General features: G+C 45.4%; 1 protein-coding gene across 3 annotated transcripts in view; it reads left to right on the top strand.

The window, feature by feature from the left end:
• ASIC1 (acid sensing ion channel subunit 1) overlaps nucleotides 1-19,314 on the top strand; it is a 523,004-nt gene that overhangs the window by 469,738 nt on the left and 33,952 nt on the right. For all 3 annotated transcript variants that reach the window (XM_073546130.1, XM_073546132.1, XM_073546129.1), the window contains one exon: nucleotides 1,494-1,550. In XM_073546130.1, the coding sequence (XP_073402231.1) occupies nucleotides 1,494-1,550 (57 nt within the window). The remainder of the gene's footprint in view (nucleotides 1-1,493; nucleotides 1,551-19,314) is intronic.

Here is a 19,314-nt window from a genome sequence, read left to right as displayed (position 1 = left end):
TGTTCCCGGGCTGGTCATTTCAGGGGTTAACTTTTCTCAGCCTCAGTCTGGTTTTAGGTTTGCCATTTAGCTCCGCTGCATCCTGCAGGTGGTGACAGCTATAGTACTGCCTTCGGCGTGTGTATCTGACTCTAGTATATCCTGATTTGTCCTGCTGTGATCCCTGACTTGCCCCGTGTCTGTTTATTCCATCTGTCTGTTCTGACTCAGTGTTTCCCTGTAAGTTTACTGACTCCCTGGTTTTGACTTGGCTTGCATTCGGACCTGCTTCTGTCTTTTGTCTTTGTCTTATCTGCTTCTGACTGTTGCTGATCTCCTGGCTTGTTTCTGACCACGTGTACTGCTGTGACCTCTGGTACTTCTGCTCCTGACTGATTCTGACTCGACTCGTCTAACCACTCTTTTGCCACCTGGTGGCGGTTGTGCTGCTGGTCAGTATTGTTACGCTGTGTGCAACGTCTCTTCCCTCATCAGCACCCCCTGGTGGAGGTTGTGCTATACTGCGCTGCAGTACCATGACAGTTGGACTATTTCAGCTCAGCTTAGCCATAGCGTTTATTGTTTGTCCTACTGCAGAAATGGCACTGGAGAGAGGCTCCTGCTGCAGCCAGTTGATTTATTGCAAGACACAGTATGGTAAAAATGAGGAAGGAGGACATGGGAGCCCTGAAGGCAGACAGAGGAGATTGCCTTTCATATTTCTCATTCTTAATAGTAATATGAGACAAAATAGAATCAAAGTAACGGAGGAGATTAGTGGAATTAAGGAGATTAAAGGGGGAGTGCTAGGATAATTAAAATAAAAATGTGAATTTTCTGTTTCAGTGTTTTTCAAAATGAATTGGTTGCTTCACTTCTTCTCCCAAAGTGGCCAAATAGTTTAGCACAAAAGTAAAAAAAACACTATGTAGAAATCTTTTAATGCAGTCACTGAGGAACAATGAAACAGACTCATAATCTTTTCCTCAATAGTTAAAATTTCACAATTGCTAAAGCAAAAAAAACAACAGTTATTCACAATTAATACAGTGTATTACATAGGACTCGAAATGTCCAATAATGGAATATTCCATACTGTATTCCACAGTTGGTGATGGTTCATATTTTCTCTGTTCTTCCACGTTCCTACTATACTATGCCCGCCTATATATTTTAGCTCACATTTCAAGGGTAATAAAAAAAAAAGTGAATGAAGGGAATAAAGATAATTTCAGAGAAAAATAAAGACGAAAGGGATGTATTGGATACATTAGTTAAAGGGAGATTTAAGGATCAGTGACATCACAATGTTCAAAGCAACTCTAGCTAAAACATAGGTAACAGAATTCAATACAGCCATTGTTCAACATTTCCTGGAAATCGTGAAGAGTTAAAGTGCCAATAAAGAATATTTTACTGCATCCGTTTATTCCCTGATATTATTGCTATAAACCCTACGATAATATGTCCATTATTACAAGAAAAGTGACGGTGTGCCTTTTTTTATTGATCAGGAGATGCAGCATATTGTACTCCGGAGCTGTACAAGGAATGTGCCGATCCCGCGCTAGGTAAGTCTTATTTCCATGTTGTGTTCTGTATAATGTCATTACTGATCATTAGTAAACATTTAATCCCAGTTCACTCAAAGAAGCATTTTAACGAAAATATTAGAGACACAAGCAAAAAAAAAAAATCTATTTGCAAAATGATTTTGCACAAATCCTCTACAAAGCACAGCGCAAAGTAGTAAATGGGGTTTTACAAAATAATATCTACAGGTGGAAAGTCTCTGTGGATTATAGAGGTTGCTGCTAATTTTTTTGCTGAATTTTGTTGCATATTTGATGTAAAACATGCAGATTTGCTATGGATTTTTCAGCTAAAACAGCAATTAAAGATTCCCACCACAAAGCCTGCAGGCTCTTGCCATACAAATGGCTCATGACAGCTACACCAAATCCATGAATGCTTAAATAAGCACTCCCAACAAAAATTATATCCCTTCATTTTTTTTAAATACTGTATGTGTCCATGGTGTAGTGGAGGTGCATAAAAATACTTAATACTTACCAATCGTCATCTTCCCTGGTCCCTAGTGCCGTTCCAGTCCTCCTCTAAGGGTATGTGCACACGTTGCGGATTTTGCTGCGGATCCGCAGAGGATTTGGCCTTGCGGATCCGCAGCAGATTCTGCTGCATTGTACAGTACCATTAAAGTCTATCTAAAATCAAAAACGCTGTGCACATGCTGCAGATTTTTCCACGCGGATTTTCTGTGGATTTAAATCGCAGCATGTCAATTCCTTGTGCGAATCCGCAGCTTTTTGAGACCTGCTCCTTTACAGGAATCCGCGCAGGGGAAATCTGCACAAAATCTGCACTAAATCCGCAGGTAAAACGCAGGTCATTTGACCTGCGGATTGAGCCAAATCCGAGCGGAAAAATCCGCAGGGTAATCCGCAACGTGTGCACATACCCTTACTCATGTGACTTCAGTTACCACACTCCAGATCACAATGGTGTTTAGGAGTGAACCATAAGTCACTTTTATCATGTAAGTCCATGGAGGCTCATCCTGACACTCCAAAGGCTTATTACATTGCTACAATCACGTTGGACAAAATTGGCACTCAAAGTAGTGAAGATGAGGAGATTTTTAATTTGTAGATTAGCAATCCAAAACAAAACACAAACATTTCATTCTATATTGGATTTTCATCAATGTGCAGATTACCTAGGGAGACAAGTTTTACATACAGTAGAGCTTCAGCGCCAAATGAAGACCGCAGTGTCCACCGCTGGATACAGGAGAGAGGCGCTTAAGCTCTATGTTAAATTTTTTCTCCCTGGGCAATCCGTACACTGATGAAGGTCTAATATGGACCGAAACATTTGCATCTTCACTACTTTGAGTGCCAAGTTTCTTACACTTCAAAATTACAGGAAAGGACCCTACTTTGCCACCAGATGGTCAGAAGCTTCGTGGTTCTTTTCTACAATGTTAAGTTGACGTCCAATTCACACATAAATCACTGCACTTATCTGGAGAGTCAGATTTGAAGTTACGTAAGTCAGAAGAGGACCAGAGCGGTGCTAGAATCCAGGGAAAACAGCAATTGGTAAGAATTCTAATGCACCTGCTTTACACTACACACATATTAAGAAAGGCTCAGGGGATAACATTTTTGTAGGGAGTGCTACTTTAAAGTAAATGTATAATCCGAAAATGCACTATTGTTTAAATCAGGTTTTTTTGGTTAAACATATTTTAAAACAATTTGTCAATATTTTTTATCTCACAATCTGTATACAAAACAATTTAGAAATCTTGCAATTTTCACATTGGCCACTAGGGCTATTTTAGACTCATGCTTAATGTTCTTTACAGTAGACTTGTCAGACGTCTCATTATCATAACAGGCAGGATTACAATGACATGGAACACTACTGATAGCTAGCTCACCTGATGAGGTGAATTTGCTAAGCCAAAGATCAGGATGGGCAGCTCAGACTAGAGGCGTGGGTTCAGCAAAATGCAGTGGAGTTGGATAAGCTGAGAGCATGTGAAATAGGTGGATTTGTAGGTAGGTGCCCGGAGCCAAGTGTAACTGGTGAGTTGAATATGCTGGATATCACATGGAACAGGATATTCTCTACAACACATGGAACAGAGTGAAACAATGGAGCTGATTTTGCAGACTGGCACCATAATAGAGCAGAGGTACCTGGACAGCCATCTTGGAATAGTAGAGGCATATGTGCAGCCAGGTACCTTGATACAGCAGAGCCTAGTGTGCAGACAGACACTTTGGATTAGTAGGCAGAAACCTTCACAAAGCATAGTCGAGTGTGCAAACAAACATCTTGGAACAGTAGAGCCATGTATATAGTCAGGCACCTTAATATAGTGTAACAAGTGTGCGGAAAGGGACCTTGAAACAGTGGTATATATTGTAAGGTACCTTAATAAAGCAGAGCTGAGTGTGCAGACACTTACCTTGGAAAAGTAGGGTCTCAATGCAGACAGGCAATTTGCCATAGTAGAGCCATATATGCAACCATGCATTTTGATACAGCATTGCTGAGTGTACAGAAGAGTAGAGCTCTGTATACAGTCTGACATCAAACAGGAGAGACGACTGGTACTTAAAAACTAGTATAGCCCTGTGAGTAGGCTGGCATAGTTTGTTTGGAGGCACACTCTGAGGAAGCTAGCATTGCCCAGTGATATGCAAAGCTAGGTTGGTCTTGTGGCTCAGCAGAGGCGGTACCAGCAACGCAATAGCAGCAGCCTGGTAGCAGAGATGGCAACCAGGTGGGCTTAGTGCCTGAATACTCACCTAGTGTGCTGCCCCCGGAGCCCATTAAAAGGCCTAGAGGAGTGATATCAGAGAGGTGTATAGGGTTACCACATAACCCAGGATTCATGAGAGCAGAGATCGCCAGCTGCCAGGGAAGGAAGATGCAGAGCCTGGCACTGGTGTCAGGACAGGTAAGTAGCAATACACATGATCCACCTTTCACAATAGGTAACGTCACAGCTCACCCTCCATTCACAGGCTCGTTAGATGCTTCAATACAGCAGGTAGGGTCTGTTGTTGCTAAAGTACACATGAATTTCCTGAAAGAACAGAAAATATGAGTCTACAATAGCCTCAATGCCCACACTAATATGCAAGTTTTCCATATTCTTTTTTCATCCGACAAATTAAAAAATCTAAAAATAAGAAAATGTCTCACTCAACCCTATTTAAACAATAGGTCATTTTTTGATGACACATCCCCTTTAAGGAGTGCACTATGCTTACCATCGGAAATGACAGAAAGGTTGACGAAACCTAATACTCTGCTAATCCTAATTTTTTGATTGCATAAAACATGAAATGAACATCCACGCTGGCTTTATTACGAGATGAGCCATTGGAATACATAAAATCACATCTGCATAAGCCATGTTTCACAAGGTAATATATGTCACCCTGCAAAATAAGAATCTGCCATAAGCTCATATACTATCTATATGCGGATTATAGGTGTGATTAGCATTGTGTTACCCATCCGTCTTCTGAGGAGGAACATAACTATTGCAAAAAAAAGGGGGGGAGACAAAAAGCGCAATAGGGTCTTATCCACGTTACAAAGAATAGAGTATATCATGAAATTTGCTCACCTGGTTAGGATGAGATAAGAGCATGTAGGTAGCGGCTGCTGCAGATCCACAGGTCCTTAGTGGCCAGAAGACATGATATATCCAAAGGGAATTCGTAGTTATATTCCGCACTGCTGCTGAGACAAATTCCAGGAGAATGCTGTACGATTGCAGTGGTTTTATTCAACGCGTTTCAGGGGTCTCATGCCCCCTTCATCAGGAAATACCACACCAATGTGATGAAGGGGGCATGAGGTCTCAGCGGCAGCGTAGAATATAACTATGAGGAGGAACATAAGGCGCGCAAACATATTTGGAATTCCTGAGCAGTTCATTGGTGCTCCATCGAATGGCGTATGTCAGGCTACATTCTCCCCCACAAGCACTGACTTAACTACTTTTAGGGGAAAACTTTAACTAGAACTGTAGCCGCTCTTCCATTTAATTCTCCTCTTTACTCCCTTCAAGTCCAGGCCATTTTTTTTTTCATTTGAGCGTTTGTCTTTTTCCCTCCGCTGCCTCCAAGATTGATAAATTTTTTATTATTTTTCTTACAAAATTACCATATCAGGACTTGGTTTTATTTGTGGAACGAGTTGTAGATGTGACTGACACCATTCATCTTGCTATATAATGTACTGAAAAATGGGCTGAAGTGGTGATAAAAATACAATTTTGACATTTTTATTTTAATTTTTCACAGCGTTCATTATATGATTAAAAAAAATACCTCGTAGATAATTTTTTTTTTAAAGGTAAAAAAAAATCAAAACTTTTTGAAAATTTTTTATTTTTTATGCCATTTTCTAACATCTATTATTAATCTTTTCTATTTTTCCATTGACAGAGCAGTATCAGGACTATTTTTTTGCATGGCGAGTTTTCACCTTTTTTGTTAGAATTTTAGGGTGCATATGACATTTTGATCCCTTTTTATCCCATTTTATGAAGGTTTTATCCCATTTTAATGAAGGTTCGATGATTAAAAATCGGTAATTCTGTCGCTTCAATTTGTTATATTTATTGCTTTTTTTTTCAGGCCTTCTATTTTTGGATTTGGAAAGGATGTTTGAAACCTTTATGTTTTTATTTGTTTGTTTTTTTAGATCTTTTTAAAAAAAAATTATGTTTCACTTATTTTTTTAGTTGACCTAAGGGGACTTGAACCTGTGATCGCTTGTACAATATATTGCAGTAAACTTCAATATTGCAGTATGTAGTAAAAATGACAATCTCCTGTAAATCCCAACCTTTGGCTGGACTCCTCAGGTGTAACAACATAGCAGCGAAAGGGACCTTCTGTAGACCCCTGTCTGAAATAGCATCACATTGGCACCCAACAATCACTTTCAGCCGGTGTTCAGGCAGTAAAGAACCATTTCTATGTTGCTGCTGTTAATGAGTCGACATTCTGAAGGAATCCTGATGACATACGGATGATATATTTGTGGAGACATATTTCTAACACTCTCCATAAACTTTATAGGACATTTTGCAATCAAATTAATTAATGTCGCTCCTGCTGCATATTTAAAATAGAAGCAGATTTTACGTGACCAAATAAAATCCTCCATATATTAAAAGAGTATTCCTATCTCCAAGCACTTTTCCCAATATGTAGTAGGTGTAATAATAATAATAATAATAATAACAAATACCTCCAATTAGAAATGCACTTTAGTTCTTCTGATTAGCTATGTTGCTTACCGCATGTGCAGGGCATTGCAGTAGTTTAGGTATCCATGGTAACGACCACTGATAACTATAGTTGTTAGTCATCGTAACCATGGATCTCTAAGCAACATAGCAAATCAGAAGAAATACACCACATTTTCAATTGAAGTTTATTATTATTATTTCACCTACTACATATTGGGAGAGGATATTGGAGATGGGAATACCCCAACACCAGTCCTGTTATACGAATTAGAAACAATAAATACAATATGATATAACTGAAAAATATGATCAGATTAGCTGAAGCCCTCACACACATAAGCATTGCATTTCAGTCCTTTCATCCAATACATATTGCATTATATCGGGGTTCACGTAGAGATATAGTGAGATGCCATATCACAGTACAATAACTCCTGCTGCGATTTATATTTATTTTTTTGCAGATTAAAAAAAAATACCGGTAAACCAACATATTTTTCATATTGATAATCTTGGCTCCTCTGAAATGCATTAACATTGCGTTCTGGATCCACGTGATAAGTCGCGTGTATGTGGAAATGAGACCCGATCATCAGTTAGAAGTCGGTGCAAAGCTCAAGTGTTTGCACAAAATTGAATAGCGGTCTTTCGCTTTTCACCTCCTTTAATAATGTTGTTCTGCAAAATGGATTTTTATTTTTCTTTATCTCAGATCTGAAAATCAGGTCTTCTGCTGTTACCCAGAACACAATTATAAAGGGACAGCCTTACGTCCTCCAGCTACGGCGTAGACCTTCGTGGCACTGAAAAATTTTGTGCCTCTGAAAGAATGTTTGTGTTGCATCTGCTAAAGGAGAACACACATATTTCAGGAGTGTTATTAGAACTGATGCCTGGTGCTATGGGATGTGGAAGACAAACACATAGATGAAACACTTACTTATTGATGCCAGCAGCAGTAACATTAGAAGCAAAATATTCCACTTTGAATATCTTCTGTACTTTACATATTTTGATAAGTTACTGAATTTTTTTTTCTACATTAAAATATATTTCCCACCAAAGACATTTATGGTATATCCACAAGATATGCCATCATGACCTTGTATCGGAGGATGAAAATCTGCCTGGAGATTAAACCGGATCTGTCACTAGATTTCACAATACAAACTGTATACATTATTAAATAGAATTTGGATCTGATGAGACTGGTGTACTTACTTTGAAAATTCCTATCAGAATAACTGTATAATTATGATAAGAAATTTGCATTTTATGAGTCCATCTAGAGAGAGACTAACAAACTAAAGCTGCACTCTGTGACGATATAGCATGTAAACATGTAATATATGAAATTGGAATTGCTTTGCTGCTATAGAAAATAAGTTAAAAATGAAGCTACTTAGCTCATAAATTGGCCATTTCATGTGCCTCTCCTGGGCTGATAGCCTACAATGATATGGGTAGGTAGGATCAATCTGTGATTAAAACCGCCATGGAGTGCTGGTGGAGTGCTCAGTCAGAGAGCCTGTGTATACAAATTTCAAAGACTGACCATCACTTCCAAACAGAAATCAGGTGTGTACAGGAGCAAGCTAAGAGAGCCACTTCCATAGCTAACTAACAAATTAAAGCTGCACCCTGTGACACTATAACATGCAAACATGGAATATGAAATTGGAATTGCATTATTGCTCTAGAAAAAAAATGAAGATACTTAGCACATAAATGATCCATTTCATGTTTGCCCAACAGCCATCGGCAAGGAGGCCTTCTTTGCTAGGAACCTAACCTAATATGATACCTCTCCTGGGCTGATAGCCTACAATGATATGGGTAGGCAGGGTCAAGTTGTGATTAACTACCATAGGCTGATGGGTGTGGTGCTGTTTTTATATTTGAAAGTGGCAGTCTTTGATATTTGTACACACAGGCTTTCTGACTGAGCACTCCACCCATCAGCCTATGGCAGTTTTAATCATAGCTTGAACTTACCTCCTTATATAACTATAGGCTATCAGCCCAGGAGAGGTATCATATTAGGTTATGTTCCCATCAAAGAAGGTCTCCTTGTCAATGGCTGCTGGGCACACGTGAAATGGCTAATTTATGTGCTAAGTATCTTCATTTCACTTTCGTCTCATTGGGGGACACAGGAACCGTGGGTGTGTGCTGCTGTCACTAGGAGGTTGACACTATGCATGAAAAAAAAGTTAACTCTGCCTCCGCAGTATACACCCCTCCGACCGGCTGTAGGACAATCAGTTTTGCTTAGTGTCAGCAGGAGGTGGACAGAGGTCTCTCGCAGACCCATGCCTACCTCAATGTGCATCGTTGCTTTTCAGGTAATCATGAAGGGATACAGAGTAGATATGCTACATCTGTATTCCCACACCAGGATTATGAGTACGGCGTGTACTGCCACCCCGTATCCTCATGAATCCCGTGGGCAGGACCCTGTCCCCTAACACAGGACTCGTGTTCAGGTGGCAGCTCCTGGTCCTGACCTTCGTCTCCCATCACTCGCCCACCAGAGCCTGATGATCGAGAGAGACACACTGCATAAAAGGTTTGGGACAGCAATCTTTTCATGCAGGTAAACCGACCCCTGTTAGGGGGTGAACTGGAGGTAAGAGGCTGCAGCGTTGTATGATCTGCTCACCAGCCGCTCTGGCTGAATGTGACCGCTGTAATCAGCACTCGGGCTTGCAGCCCATGGCTCTATACTCTATAGTTTAATCGCCAACACTTACTTTCAAGCACGCGGTGCAGCACGGTTCCAGCCTCCTCCCGTGGCAGTGTTATGGCCCTGGGCTCCTGCAGGAGCCCAGCACAGTCGACACCAGATTCTGGCTCCCGGCAGGCTCCGCCCCCCTGACTTCCTCTTCCTGTACCAGCACCATCTTGGGGCTCCAGGAGGCCAGAGGAGGGCCCCGCCCACCACTTCCAGGCGGGGATTTCATAAGGCTTCTAGGCAGCGGCAGGGCTGTTCACCTCACTCTCTCTCTCTCATCAGCCTTCGGACGGCAGCTGCGGCGGGGGCACAGGTCGTGGGTATGTGAGTACTGCACTATAGGTTGCTCCCTCACTCCGCTCTTTACCCCCGATGATCAGCACCATGGAAAACCTGTCAGTATGCCCAAGGGAGAGCAGTCCCGCTCCTCATCCGCTTCAGTGACCTTGGTCAAATATTTTGTATGTACCAAATGCAATGTCAGGCTTCCTTCAGGTCAGTCCACTCTGCTCAAATTGCAGCAGACCTACAGTGTCGCCTACGCTAGAGAGCAGGTGCAGGCCCCCCGCTTTGCCTGTCAGAGCTCCCACATTACCCCTGGAGCAGGAGAAAGCCACCTTGCCTACTGCCCAGGGGCCATCCATCGCCACAGGAGACAGCGAGTGTCTAGGATGGACCTTTTCCTTATCTAAGTCCGTGGCCGACCTTACCAAGGTATCACAGACCTTGGTAATGGTGCTTAACAGATTGCCACTTCAGACTCCAGTGGACACAGGAGCACCAAAGGAGCCTCCTTTTGGGCCTTCTAGAGGCCGTAAAAGGTTTAGACAGGACCACAAACCCAGGTCCCCTTCTCACTCCATCTCAATGCCAGAATTCCTCTGGCCATCTGCCTCCTCCCGATCCTCATCCCTGGAATCAGGCTAGGCATTATCAGAGACACACTCAGAGGAGGGTTCTGAGTACGGACCAGAACAGTCCCAGGTCAAGGTTATGGTTCAGGGCCTTATTGCCGCAGTCAATTAGACTTTTAACATTGGGGACACCACATCAAAACCTAATGATCAGGTTTTTTCATTTAAGCGTCATAAATCTCCCTCTAGGGTCTTCGCCTCCCACAAGGATTTTGAGGAAGTGTTGGCCAGGGAAAGGGAAAACTCAACCAGGCGGTTTGAGAGAGGAAATAGCTTTGGAATTCTACATCCCTTCCCCCCAGATCTCATCGCCAACTGGACCGCCTCCCCTTCGGTGGACCCACCAGTGTCCAGACTCGCTACCAATACAGTCCTCCGACTTGCCAGTGGATCAGCCCTAAAAGATCACAATGATAGAATCCCTGTCAAAATCCGCCTTTGAGGCAGCAGCCGCTACATTGTGTCCAGCCTTCGCCTCAGCATGGGTAGCTAAGTCTGTTACAGAATGGGCCAAACAGCTTAGACAGGGCATATTGGCCGGGGCGCCACCAGCGGAACTGGCAGAGTTTGCAGATCAAATCTATCATGCTGGGAGGTATATGGTATCAGCAGCCCTGGATGCTGCATCTTGCGCAGCTCAAGCATCCAGTAACATGGTAGCCGTCCGGCGGACGGTCTGGCTAAAGGCTTGGCAGGCTGATTTGTCCGCAAAGAAATCACTGACCAATCTGCCAATTCAGGGCACCCGGCTCTTTGGGTCAATGTTAGATCAAATCATTAAGGATGCAACGGGGGGGTACAAGCTCCCTTCTCCCTCAGGCCAAACCTCGTCGATATGTTTTCAAGCGTAGGGCTCAGCCCTTTCGCCGTACCCCAGCAACAGGCAATTATGCTCAAGGCCCACAGAGGTCGCAAGCACCGAGAGGAGGTATCAGGATCCTGACAGCGCCGGCGTACAGCCTCCGCTGAGCAGGGACTCACCCGCACTGTAGGGACCCCTGGGGACAGGAACAGCCAGAAAGTATAGGTGCACAGGACCTGAGTGATGAAGTTTAGCAAGCTGGCACGGGACCTACGGTCACGTGACTGTAAGGGGGCGGGGCTTAGCATCCTGCTTTCAGAGAAGACAGAAAACTCAGAGTCAGGCAAAACGGAGTTCATACACAGTACGGACAACGAGGTACAGGAGGGATAAACAAAGGGGAGGTCAGACAAAGCCAAAGGTCATACACAAGAGGGCGACGTGGTACCAAGGGGACGAGAAGAGAGAAGTCGGGTCACAAGCAGAGAGTCATACACGAGAGGTAGCGCAGTACAAGAGGGACAGGCAGAACTCGTAACAGGGACAGAACCGGATCAAAACCAAACAAGCAAGCAAGATATCAGGCACAAGGCACACGTACGCACAAGGTCAACTAACTCAGCCGAGGGCAGGAGTATAACTGACACCGGACCTAGGTCCAGTGAGCATTAAATAGCCACCCTCTGCCAGGGAGAGGCGGAACAATTAACCCCCAGTCAGACCAGGACGGGCCAAAGCGAAACCCCATCCTGGATCATGACAGTACCCTCCTGTCAGTGGGGGGCCACTGGACCCCCAGGTCTCTCAGGGTACTTGGCGTGAAAGGCCCGGACCAACCGATCCACATGAACCGATCGAGCAGGAACCCACGAGCGTTCTTCAGGACCGTAGCCTTTCCAATGCACCAGATATTGAAGGGCACGACGGACCAACCTGAAGTCGACAATTCGGTCCACCTCGTACTCTGACTGCCCGTCTACCAAAACCGGTGTTGGGGAAGCTGATGATCCCTCCCCAGTGAACCTCACAGGTTTCAAAAGGGCCTTATGAAAAACATTTGGGATCCGCAGAGACGCAACCGAAATGCCACCGGGTTAACTGCCTCGGTAATTTCATAAGGACCAATAAACTTGGGTCCAAGCTTCGCAGAGGGGACCTTGAGTCTTATATTCTTGGTGGACAACCATACCTTATCCCCAATCTGAAACACCGATCCCGTGGATCGTTTTTTGTCCGCAAAAAATTTAAATTTGTCCTGGGCCTTCGTAATGTTACTCTGGACCTCTCGCCATACCTCCCCCAACCGCTGGATCGTCTCATCCGCCCCAGGACATACAGAATTCAAACGGGAAAATTCTCCAAAATGAGGATGAAACCCATAATTGCAGAAAAAGGGAGATGTACCTGTAGACTGGTTAACGCAGTTGTTAAATGCAAACTCAGCCACCGGTAACACAGAACACCAATCATCTTTTCGGTCTGAGGTCAAGCAACGCAGAATTTGCTCCAGCGACTGATTGGTCCGCTCGGTCTGCCCATTAGTCTCTGGATGATAAGCGGATGAAAAGGACAGACCAATACCCAACCTTTTACAAAAAGCCCTCCAAAATCTGGAAACAAATTGCACTCCTCTATCAGACACCACATTCAAGGGTACCCCATGCAACCGCACCACATGCTCAACAAACAATCTGGACAATGTTTCCGCATTAGGTAGAGCTGCCAAAGGTACAAAATGTGCCTGCTTACTAAATCTGTCCACCACAACCCAGACGACAGTATTACCCTTGGAGGGGGGAAGATTGGTGATGAAATCCATGGACAAATGCGTCCATGGTCTCTCAGGAATTGGCAGTGGTACCATTTCCCCGGCCGGCCAGTTATGGGGGGTTTTTGCACGGGCACAAACATCACAAGCAGACACATATTCCCCAACATCAGAGGCTAAAGCAGACCACCAGAATACTCTAGCAATGGCCTTCCGGGTAGCCGAGATCCCTGGATGTCCACCCAGAACTGAGTCATGGAACTCCAGGAGGACCTTAAGGCGAAGCTGAGCTGGCACTAAAAGTTTGTCCACCGGCTTAGCTGGCGGTGCAAGAGACTGGGCTTCCCGAATCTCTCATTCCAACATATTCTAAATACCTGCCACCACCACCCCAGGCTGAAGAATGGAGGATGGAGGTTCCAGGCGGGACACCGGATCTAAACTGCATGACAAAGCATCCGCTCTGACATTTTTGGACCCTGGCCGAAAAGTGATCAAGAAGTTGAATCGGGAAAAAAAAAGTGACCATCTAGCCTGTCTAGGAGTCAACCTCTTAGCTGACTCAATATAAGCTAGGTTTTTGTGATCCGTAATTACGGTTATAGAATGGACAGCCCCCTCCAAAAAATGCCTCCATTCTTCAAAGGCCAACTTAACGGTCAGAAGTTCTCGATTTCCCACATCATAGTTTCTCTCCACAGGAGAGAATTTCTTTGAGAAAAAGGCGCAAGGTCTTAAATTGGTCAAAGTGGCGGGTCCCGGGGACAATACCGCCCCCACCCCCACCTCTGAGGCATCTACCTCAACAATAAATGGTTCCGACGGGTCCGGTTGAACAAGAACCGGGGCCGACATGAAACATGTTTTCAAAAACTGAAATGCCGCTACCTCTGCGGTTGACCAATTCTTGATATCGGCCCCCTTTTGAGTCATGTCTGTGAGGGGTTTAACCACCTGTAAGAACCCCTTTATAAATTTGCGATAGTAATTGGTGAATCCTAGGAAACACTGCAGAGCCTTCAAATCACAAGGTTGAAACCACTCGACAATGGCCTGCACCTTATTAGGATCCATGCGATACCCTTCAGCAGACACGATGAACCCCAGAAACGACAGTTCCTGAACAAAAAACAAACATTTTTCCAGTTTAGCAAAGAGACAGTTCTCCCGGAGCCTTTGGAGAACTGCCCGAACATGACCAATGTGAGTCTGTTTATCAGGAGAATAGATCAATATGTCATCCAAATATACCACCAAAAAATGTCCAATAAAATCAGAGAACACGTGATTTATGAAGTTTTGGAAGACCGCTGGAGCATTGGTCAAGCCGAAAGGCATGACCAGATTTTCAAACAACCCTTCAGTAGTGAGAAAAGCGGTTTTCCATTCATCTCCATCTCGGACTCGGATAAGGTTATACGCTCCCCGTAGATCTAATTTTGAAAACCACTTAGCTCCGGACAATTGGTTGTATAAATCAGGAGTAAGTGGAAGGGAATCGAGGCATGGGCGTAAACCACCGTCTTTTTTCTTTACAAAAAAGAACCCCGCCGCCACAGGAGAAACAGAAGGACGAATGTGTCCGTTACAGAGGCTCTCGGAAATATACTCCTTCATCGCAGCCCGTTCAGGACCCGAAAGGTTATGCAAGCGGGCCTTGGGCAATTTAGCACCTGGAACCAGGTCAATGGCACATGCACGCACAAGGTCAACTAACTCAGCCGAGGGCAGGAGTATAACTGACACCGGACCTAGGTCCAGTGAGCATTAAATATCCGTTCTCTGCCAGGAAGAGGCGGAACAATTAACCCCCAGTCAGACCAGGACGGGCCAAAGCGAAACCCCGTCCTGGATCATGACAGGAGGAAGGTATCTGTTGTGAACTCTCTTAATCTGACTTTTGTGGCAGGGCTCCCTCTGGTGGACACTGCTGGTAGTGGAGCTGGTCAACAGGATGTTAATCCAACAGCTGCAGAGGATGATTGGAGAAGTGGAGGTAGTGACTGGGATTACATAAGCGAGCAAGCTTCTCTCAGTGGCTGCCGGTGATACTCCTGTCTGTGCATAGTGAGGATATCTGTCTCCTGCCTGATCCTGTATTTTCCAGCTAAGTGTCTTTTGCTAAATCCTTTGCATCTGATTTTGCCTTGCTGTCAGGAGTCAGCTGGCTCCCCCTGGGGCTGCTGGCTCCTGCCCTGTATTTTTGTATCTTGTGTTTGTTTGCTCATTTCCCTGCTGTATTAGTCTGTTGCTAGCCGCCAGTTCACACCTGAGTGCTGATATAGTGGGGGCGAGGTTGTGCTAACCTCAGTATTTTTGTGCTTCGGTCATGTTGGAATTTTTAGGGTTTTTGCGTGATTGCAGACAGTGCCTTTTCTGTTCTGTCCTATCTTGTCAGTGTGGGCCCATCATTTGCTCAGTCTATTTTCTGTCTGTGTCCGTGTTTCATCTTGTCTCACCAACAATATAGGTTTGGGGTCTGTCTATTCCTTTGGGGATCTGCTCCGGGGCAGATTAGATTTCATCTTTCTGTCTTTAGGCTTAGTTAGTCCTCCAGCTGTGACGAAGCATTTAGGGCATCGTAGGAACGCTCCACGGCTACTGCTAGTTGTGTTGTTAAGATCAGGGGTCTGCAATCCGCTGAGTGACCAACCTCTCTGGTGTTCTGGTGGCATAGCCTTTTGCGCTTTCCTCCTCGGTGACCCATTCATAACAGGTATCATTTCGGGCCACCCCGTCATGGCATTCCCGCAGTTCCAACAGCAGAGCTACCAGGTCAGGCACGGGCAGAGCCAATTCAGCCTGATGCCAGCAGGGAGTCCAACTCCCTTCCCAGTACCTCTCCCAGACTAGGAGGCCACCTTCTCCTCTTCAGAGATGTCTTGCAGAATTTAGTAGATGATATCTGAGTAAAGGAGGCAGTATCAACAGGATGCAAGATAGACTTCAACGCGCTTCCACGAGATCGCTTCTTTCTATCGCAGCCAGCCACCAAAAGACGCTGCTATGGCTCTAGGTTTTTTTGAGGCAATCGAGTCTCTCCTCAACACAGGAGTAATCGTCCCTGTCCCGAGCAGGAATGATTTACCGGCTTTTACTCAAACCTGTTTGTGATACCAAAAAAGGATGGCTCAGTTTGTCTGATTCTAGACCTCAAAAGGCTAAACAGATGGGTCCGCTTGCGCCATTTCAAGATGGAATCGATTCGGTCGGTAATTACGTCTATGGAGGATCAGGAATTCCTATGTTCCATAGATATCCGGGACACCTACCTACACATCCCCATTTTTCAGGGACATCAGAGGTTTCTGCGTTTTGCTGTCCAAAAGCAGCATTTCCAGTTTGTGGCCCTGCCATTTGGGCTGGCAACAGCCCCCAGAATTTTTACAAAGATTATGGCAGCAATGGTAGCTATATTAAGGGTCAGAGGCATAATATTGGTACCATATCTCGACGATATTCTCGTCAAGGCGCCCTCCTTCGCTCAAGCCCAGGAAAATCTAGCGGTAGTTTTAAACACGCTCTCCCAGTTTGGTTGGATCATAAACAGGGAGAAATCCCACCTAACGCCAACACAACGCCTAGAATTCTTAGGAATGGTAATCGACACCCACCGCTCGAGGGTCTTTCTCCCAGAAAGAAAGTGGATTACCCTTCAGCAGGGAAATCGCTCTCTGTTGAAATTCCAGCTTCTATCCTTTTGCGCTGCCATGAGAGTCCTGGGAAGAATGGTGGCAGCTTCAGAGGCAATACCCTTTGCCCTGTTCCATTCCAGGATACTGCAGAGGAACATCCTCCTTCAGTGGGACAGGTCCATCTCTTCGCTGGATCGCCCCTTCCTCCCTTCCATTCAGACCAGGGAGTCCCTCAAGTGGTGGCTGACCTCCCCCCTTGTTCATCTGGGACGGCCTTTTCCCCCTGTCCACTGGCAGGTAGTAACTACAGATGCCAGTCTCCTGGGCTGGGGTGCGGTATTCCGCCACCTGACTGTCCAGGGACGATGGTCGAGGCAAGAATCCACACTATCAATCAACATTCTAGAACTGAGGGCGGTCGTTCTAGTACTTCTACATTGGGAAAGATACCTCAACAACCAGCCAGTCCGGATTCAAACAGACAACGCCACGACGGTGGCATATATCAATCACCAAGGGGGAACCAGAAGTCCCCGGGCACTGGCCGAGGTATCCAGAATCTTCAACTGGGCAGAAACCGCAATTCCGGCAATTTCGGCAGTTTACATTCCCGGCACAGACAACATGGCCGCCGACTTCCTCAGTTGGGAGGGGCTCGCTGCAGGGGAATGGTCCTTACACCAGGAAGTGTTCCATCAGATATGCCAGCTATGGGGGACTCTAGATGTGGACCTCCTGGCATCGCGACAGAACAGAAGGGTCCAACAGTTTGTCTCAAGATACCGCGATCCTCTAGCAATAGGGGTTCACGCACTGGTCATTCCCTGGACACAGTTCAGACTCCCTTACCTGTTTCCTCCCCTTCCTCTCCTGCCCAGGCTGCTAAAGAAGATCAAGGCAGAAGGGGTGCCGGTCATATTGATCGCCCCGTACTGGCCCAGGAGGGCCTGGTTCACAGAAATTATCAATCTTCTCACAGGCACCCCCTGGAGACTCCCCGACAGACCAGATCTCCTGGCTCAGGGGCCGTTTTACCACCCGAATTCTCAGTTGCTCAATTTGACGGCATGGCTGTTGATGATTTAGGGAATCCTGCTTTGAGCAGGGGGTTGGACCAGATGGCCCAGGAGGTCCCTTCCAACTCTACGATTCTATGATTCTATGAAACCACAATACTGAGAGCAGCGGGTTTTTCGGACCGAGTCATTAATACAATGATCCAGGCTAGGAAGCCTTCCTCTTCCAGGGTCTATTATCGAGCCTGGAAGGCCTATTTTGGCTGGTGTAAGTCTAATCACGTCACACCTATGCCCTGTTCCCTGCCAGCTGTTCTAGCTTTTCTACAGGCAGGGTTAGATGGCGGTCTGGCCCTAAATTCCTTGAAAGGCCAGGTATCTGCTCTCTATTCTTTTTCAAAAGAATTTGGCCTCCCACTTACTGGATAAGACCTTTCTGCAAGGAGTGACACATGCGGCCCCTCCTTACAGATCCCCTGTGGCTCCATGGGATCTTAACTTGGTCTTGGAAGCCTTGACAGGTTCACCCTTTGAACCCCTACAGGAAGCTCCCATGTCTTTGTTGTCCTGGAAGGTGGTATTTCTCATAGCCATCACCTCTATTAGGCGGGTTTCAGAATTAGCGGCATTGTCCTGTCGTCCTCCATTCCTAATTATGCACCAGGACAAGGTTGTTTTGCGGCCTCCTCCTAACTTTCTTCCCAAGGTGGTATCGGCCTTCCACCTGAACGAGGATATAATCCTTCCATCATTTTGTCCCGCTCCAACCCATCCTCTGGAGCGTTCTTTGAATAAGCTAGACCTGGTCAGTACGATAAGGATCTATCTGGCCAGGACCGCTCCTTTCAGGAAGGCGGACTCGCTCTTTGTTATCACCAATGGGGTGAGAAGAGGCCTGCCGGCGTCTAAGGCAACAATTGCCCGCTGGATCAGAATGGCAATTCTGGAAGCCTCCCGGATAAAGGACAGGGTGTCCCCTGCTGGGGTCAAGGCCCATTCAACCTGAGCGGTGGGTGCCTCCTGGGCAGTACACAACAGGGCATCAGCCATGCAGTTGTGCAAGGCTGCCACATGGTCGTCCGTGCATACCTTTTCAAGGTTCTATAACGTCCATACCTATGCTTCAGCGGACGCCAGCCTAGGCAGAAGAATCTTGCAGGCGGCAGTGGTGAGTTCTCTGACCTGAAGGAAGTTTCTGTCTTTTCCCACCCCAGGCACTGCTTTTGGACGTCCCACGGTTCCTGTGTCCCCCAATGAGACGAAAGAGAAAACAGGATTTTGGTTGCTTACCATAAAATCTGTTTCTCAGAGTCTTCATTGGGGGACACAGCGCCCTCCCATGATTTTATTACATATATTTATATATGATGACTTACATGATAATGTCTCCTCCTACTGCTTTTTCACTAACTGATTGTCCTACAGTCGGTCAGAGGGGTGTATACTGCGGAGATGGAGTTAACTTTTTTTTGATGCATAGTGTCAACCTCCTAGTGACAGCAGCACACACCCACAGTTCCTGTGTCCCCCAATGAAGACTCTGAAAAACAGATTTTACGGTAAGCAACCAAAATCCTGTTTTTACCTTTTTTTCTAGAGCAGTAATGCAATTTCAATTTTATATATTCCGTATTTGCATACTATAGCACCGAGTG

Source organism: Dendrobates tinctorius, unplaced genomic scaffold (assembly GCF_039654945.1).
Source record: "Dendrobates tinctorius isolate UK_male_01 unplaced genomic scaffold, ASM3965494v1 ptg000145l, whole genome shotgun sequence".
Classification (NCBI taxonomy): Eukaryota; Metazoa; Chordata; class Amphibia; order Anura; family Dendrobatidae; genus Dendrobates; species Dendrobates tinctorius.
Note: the sequence above shows the minus strand (reverse complement) of the source record. Positions and strands in the feature narration are given on the sequence as shown.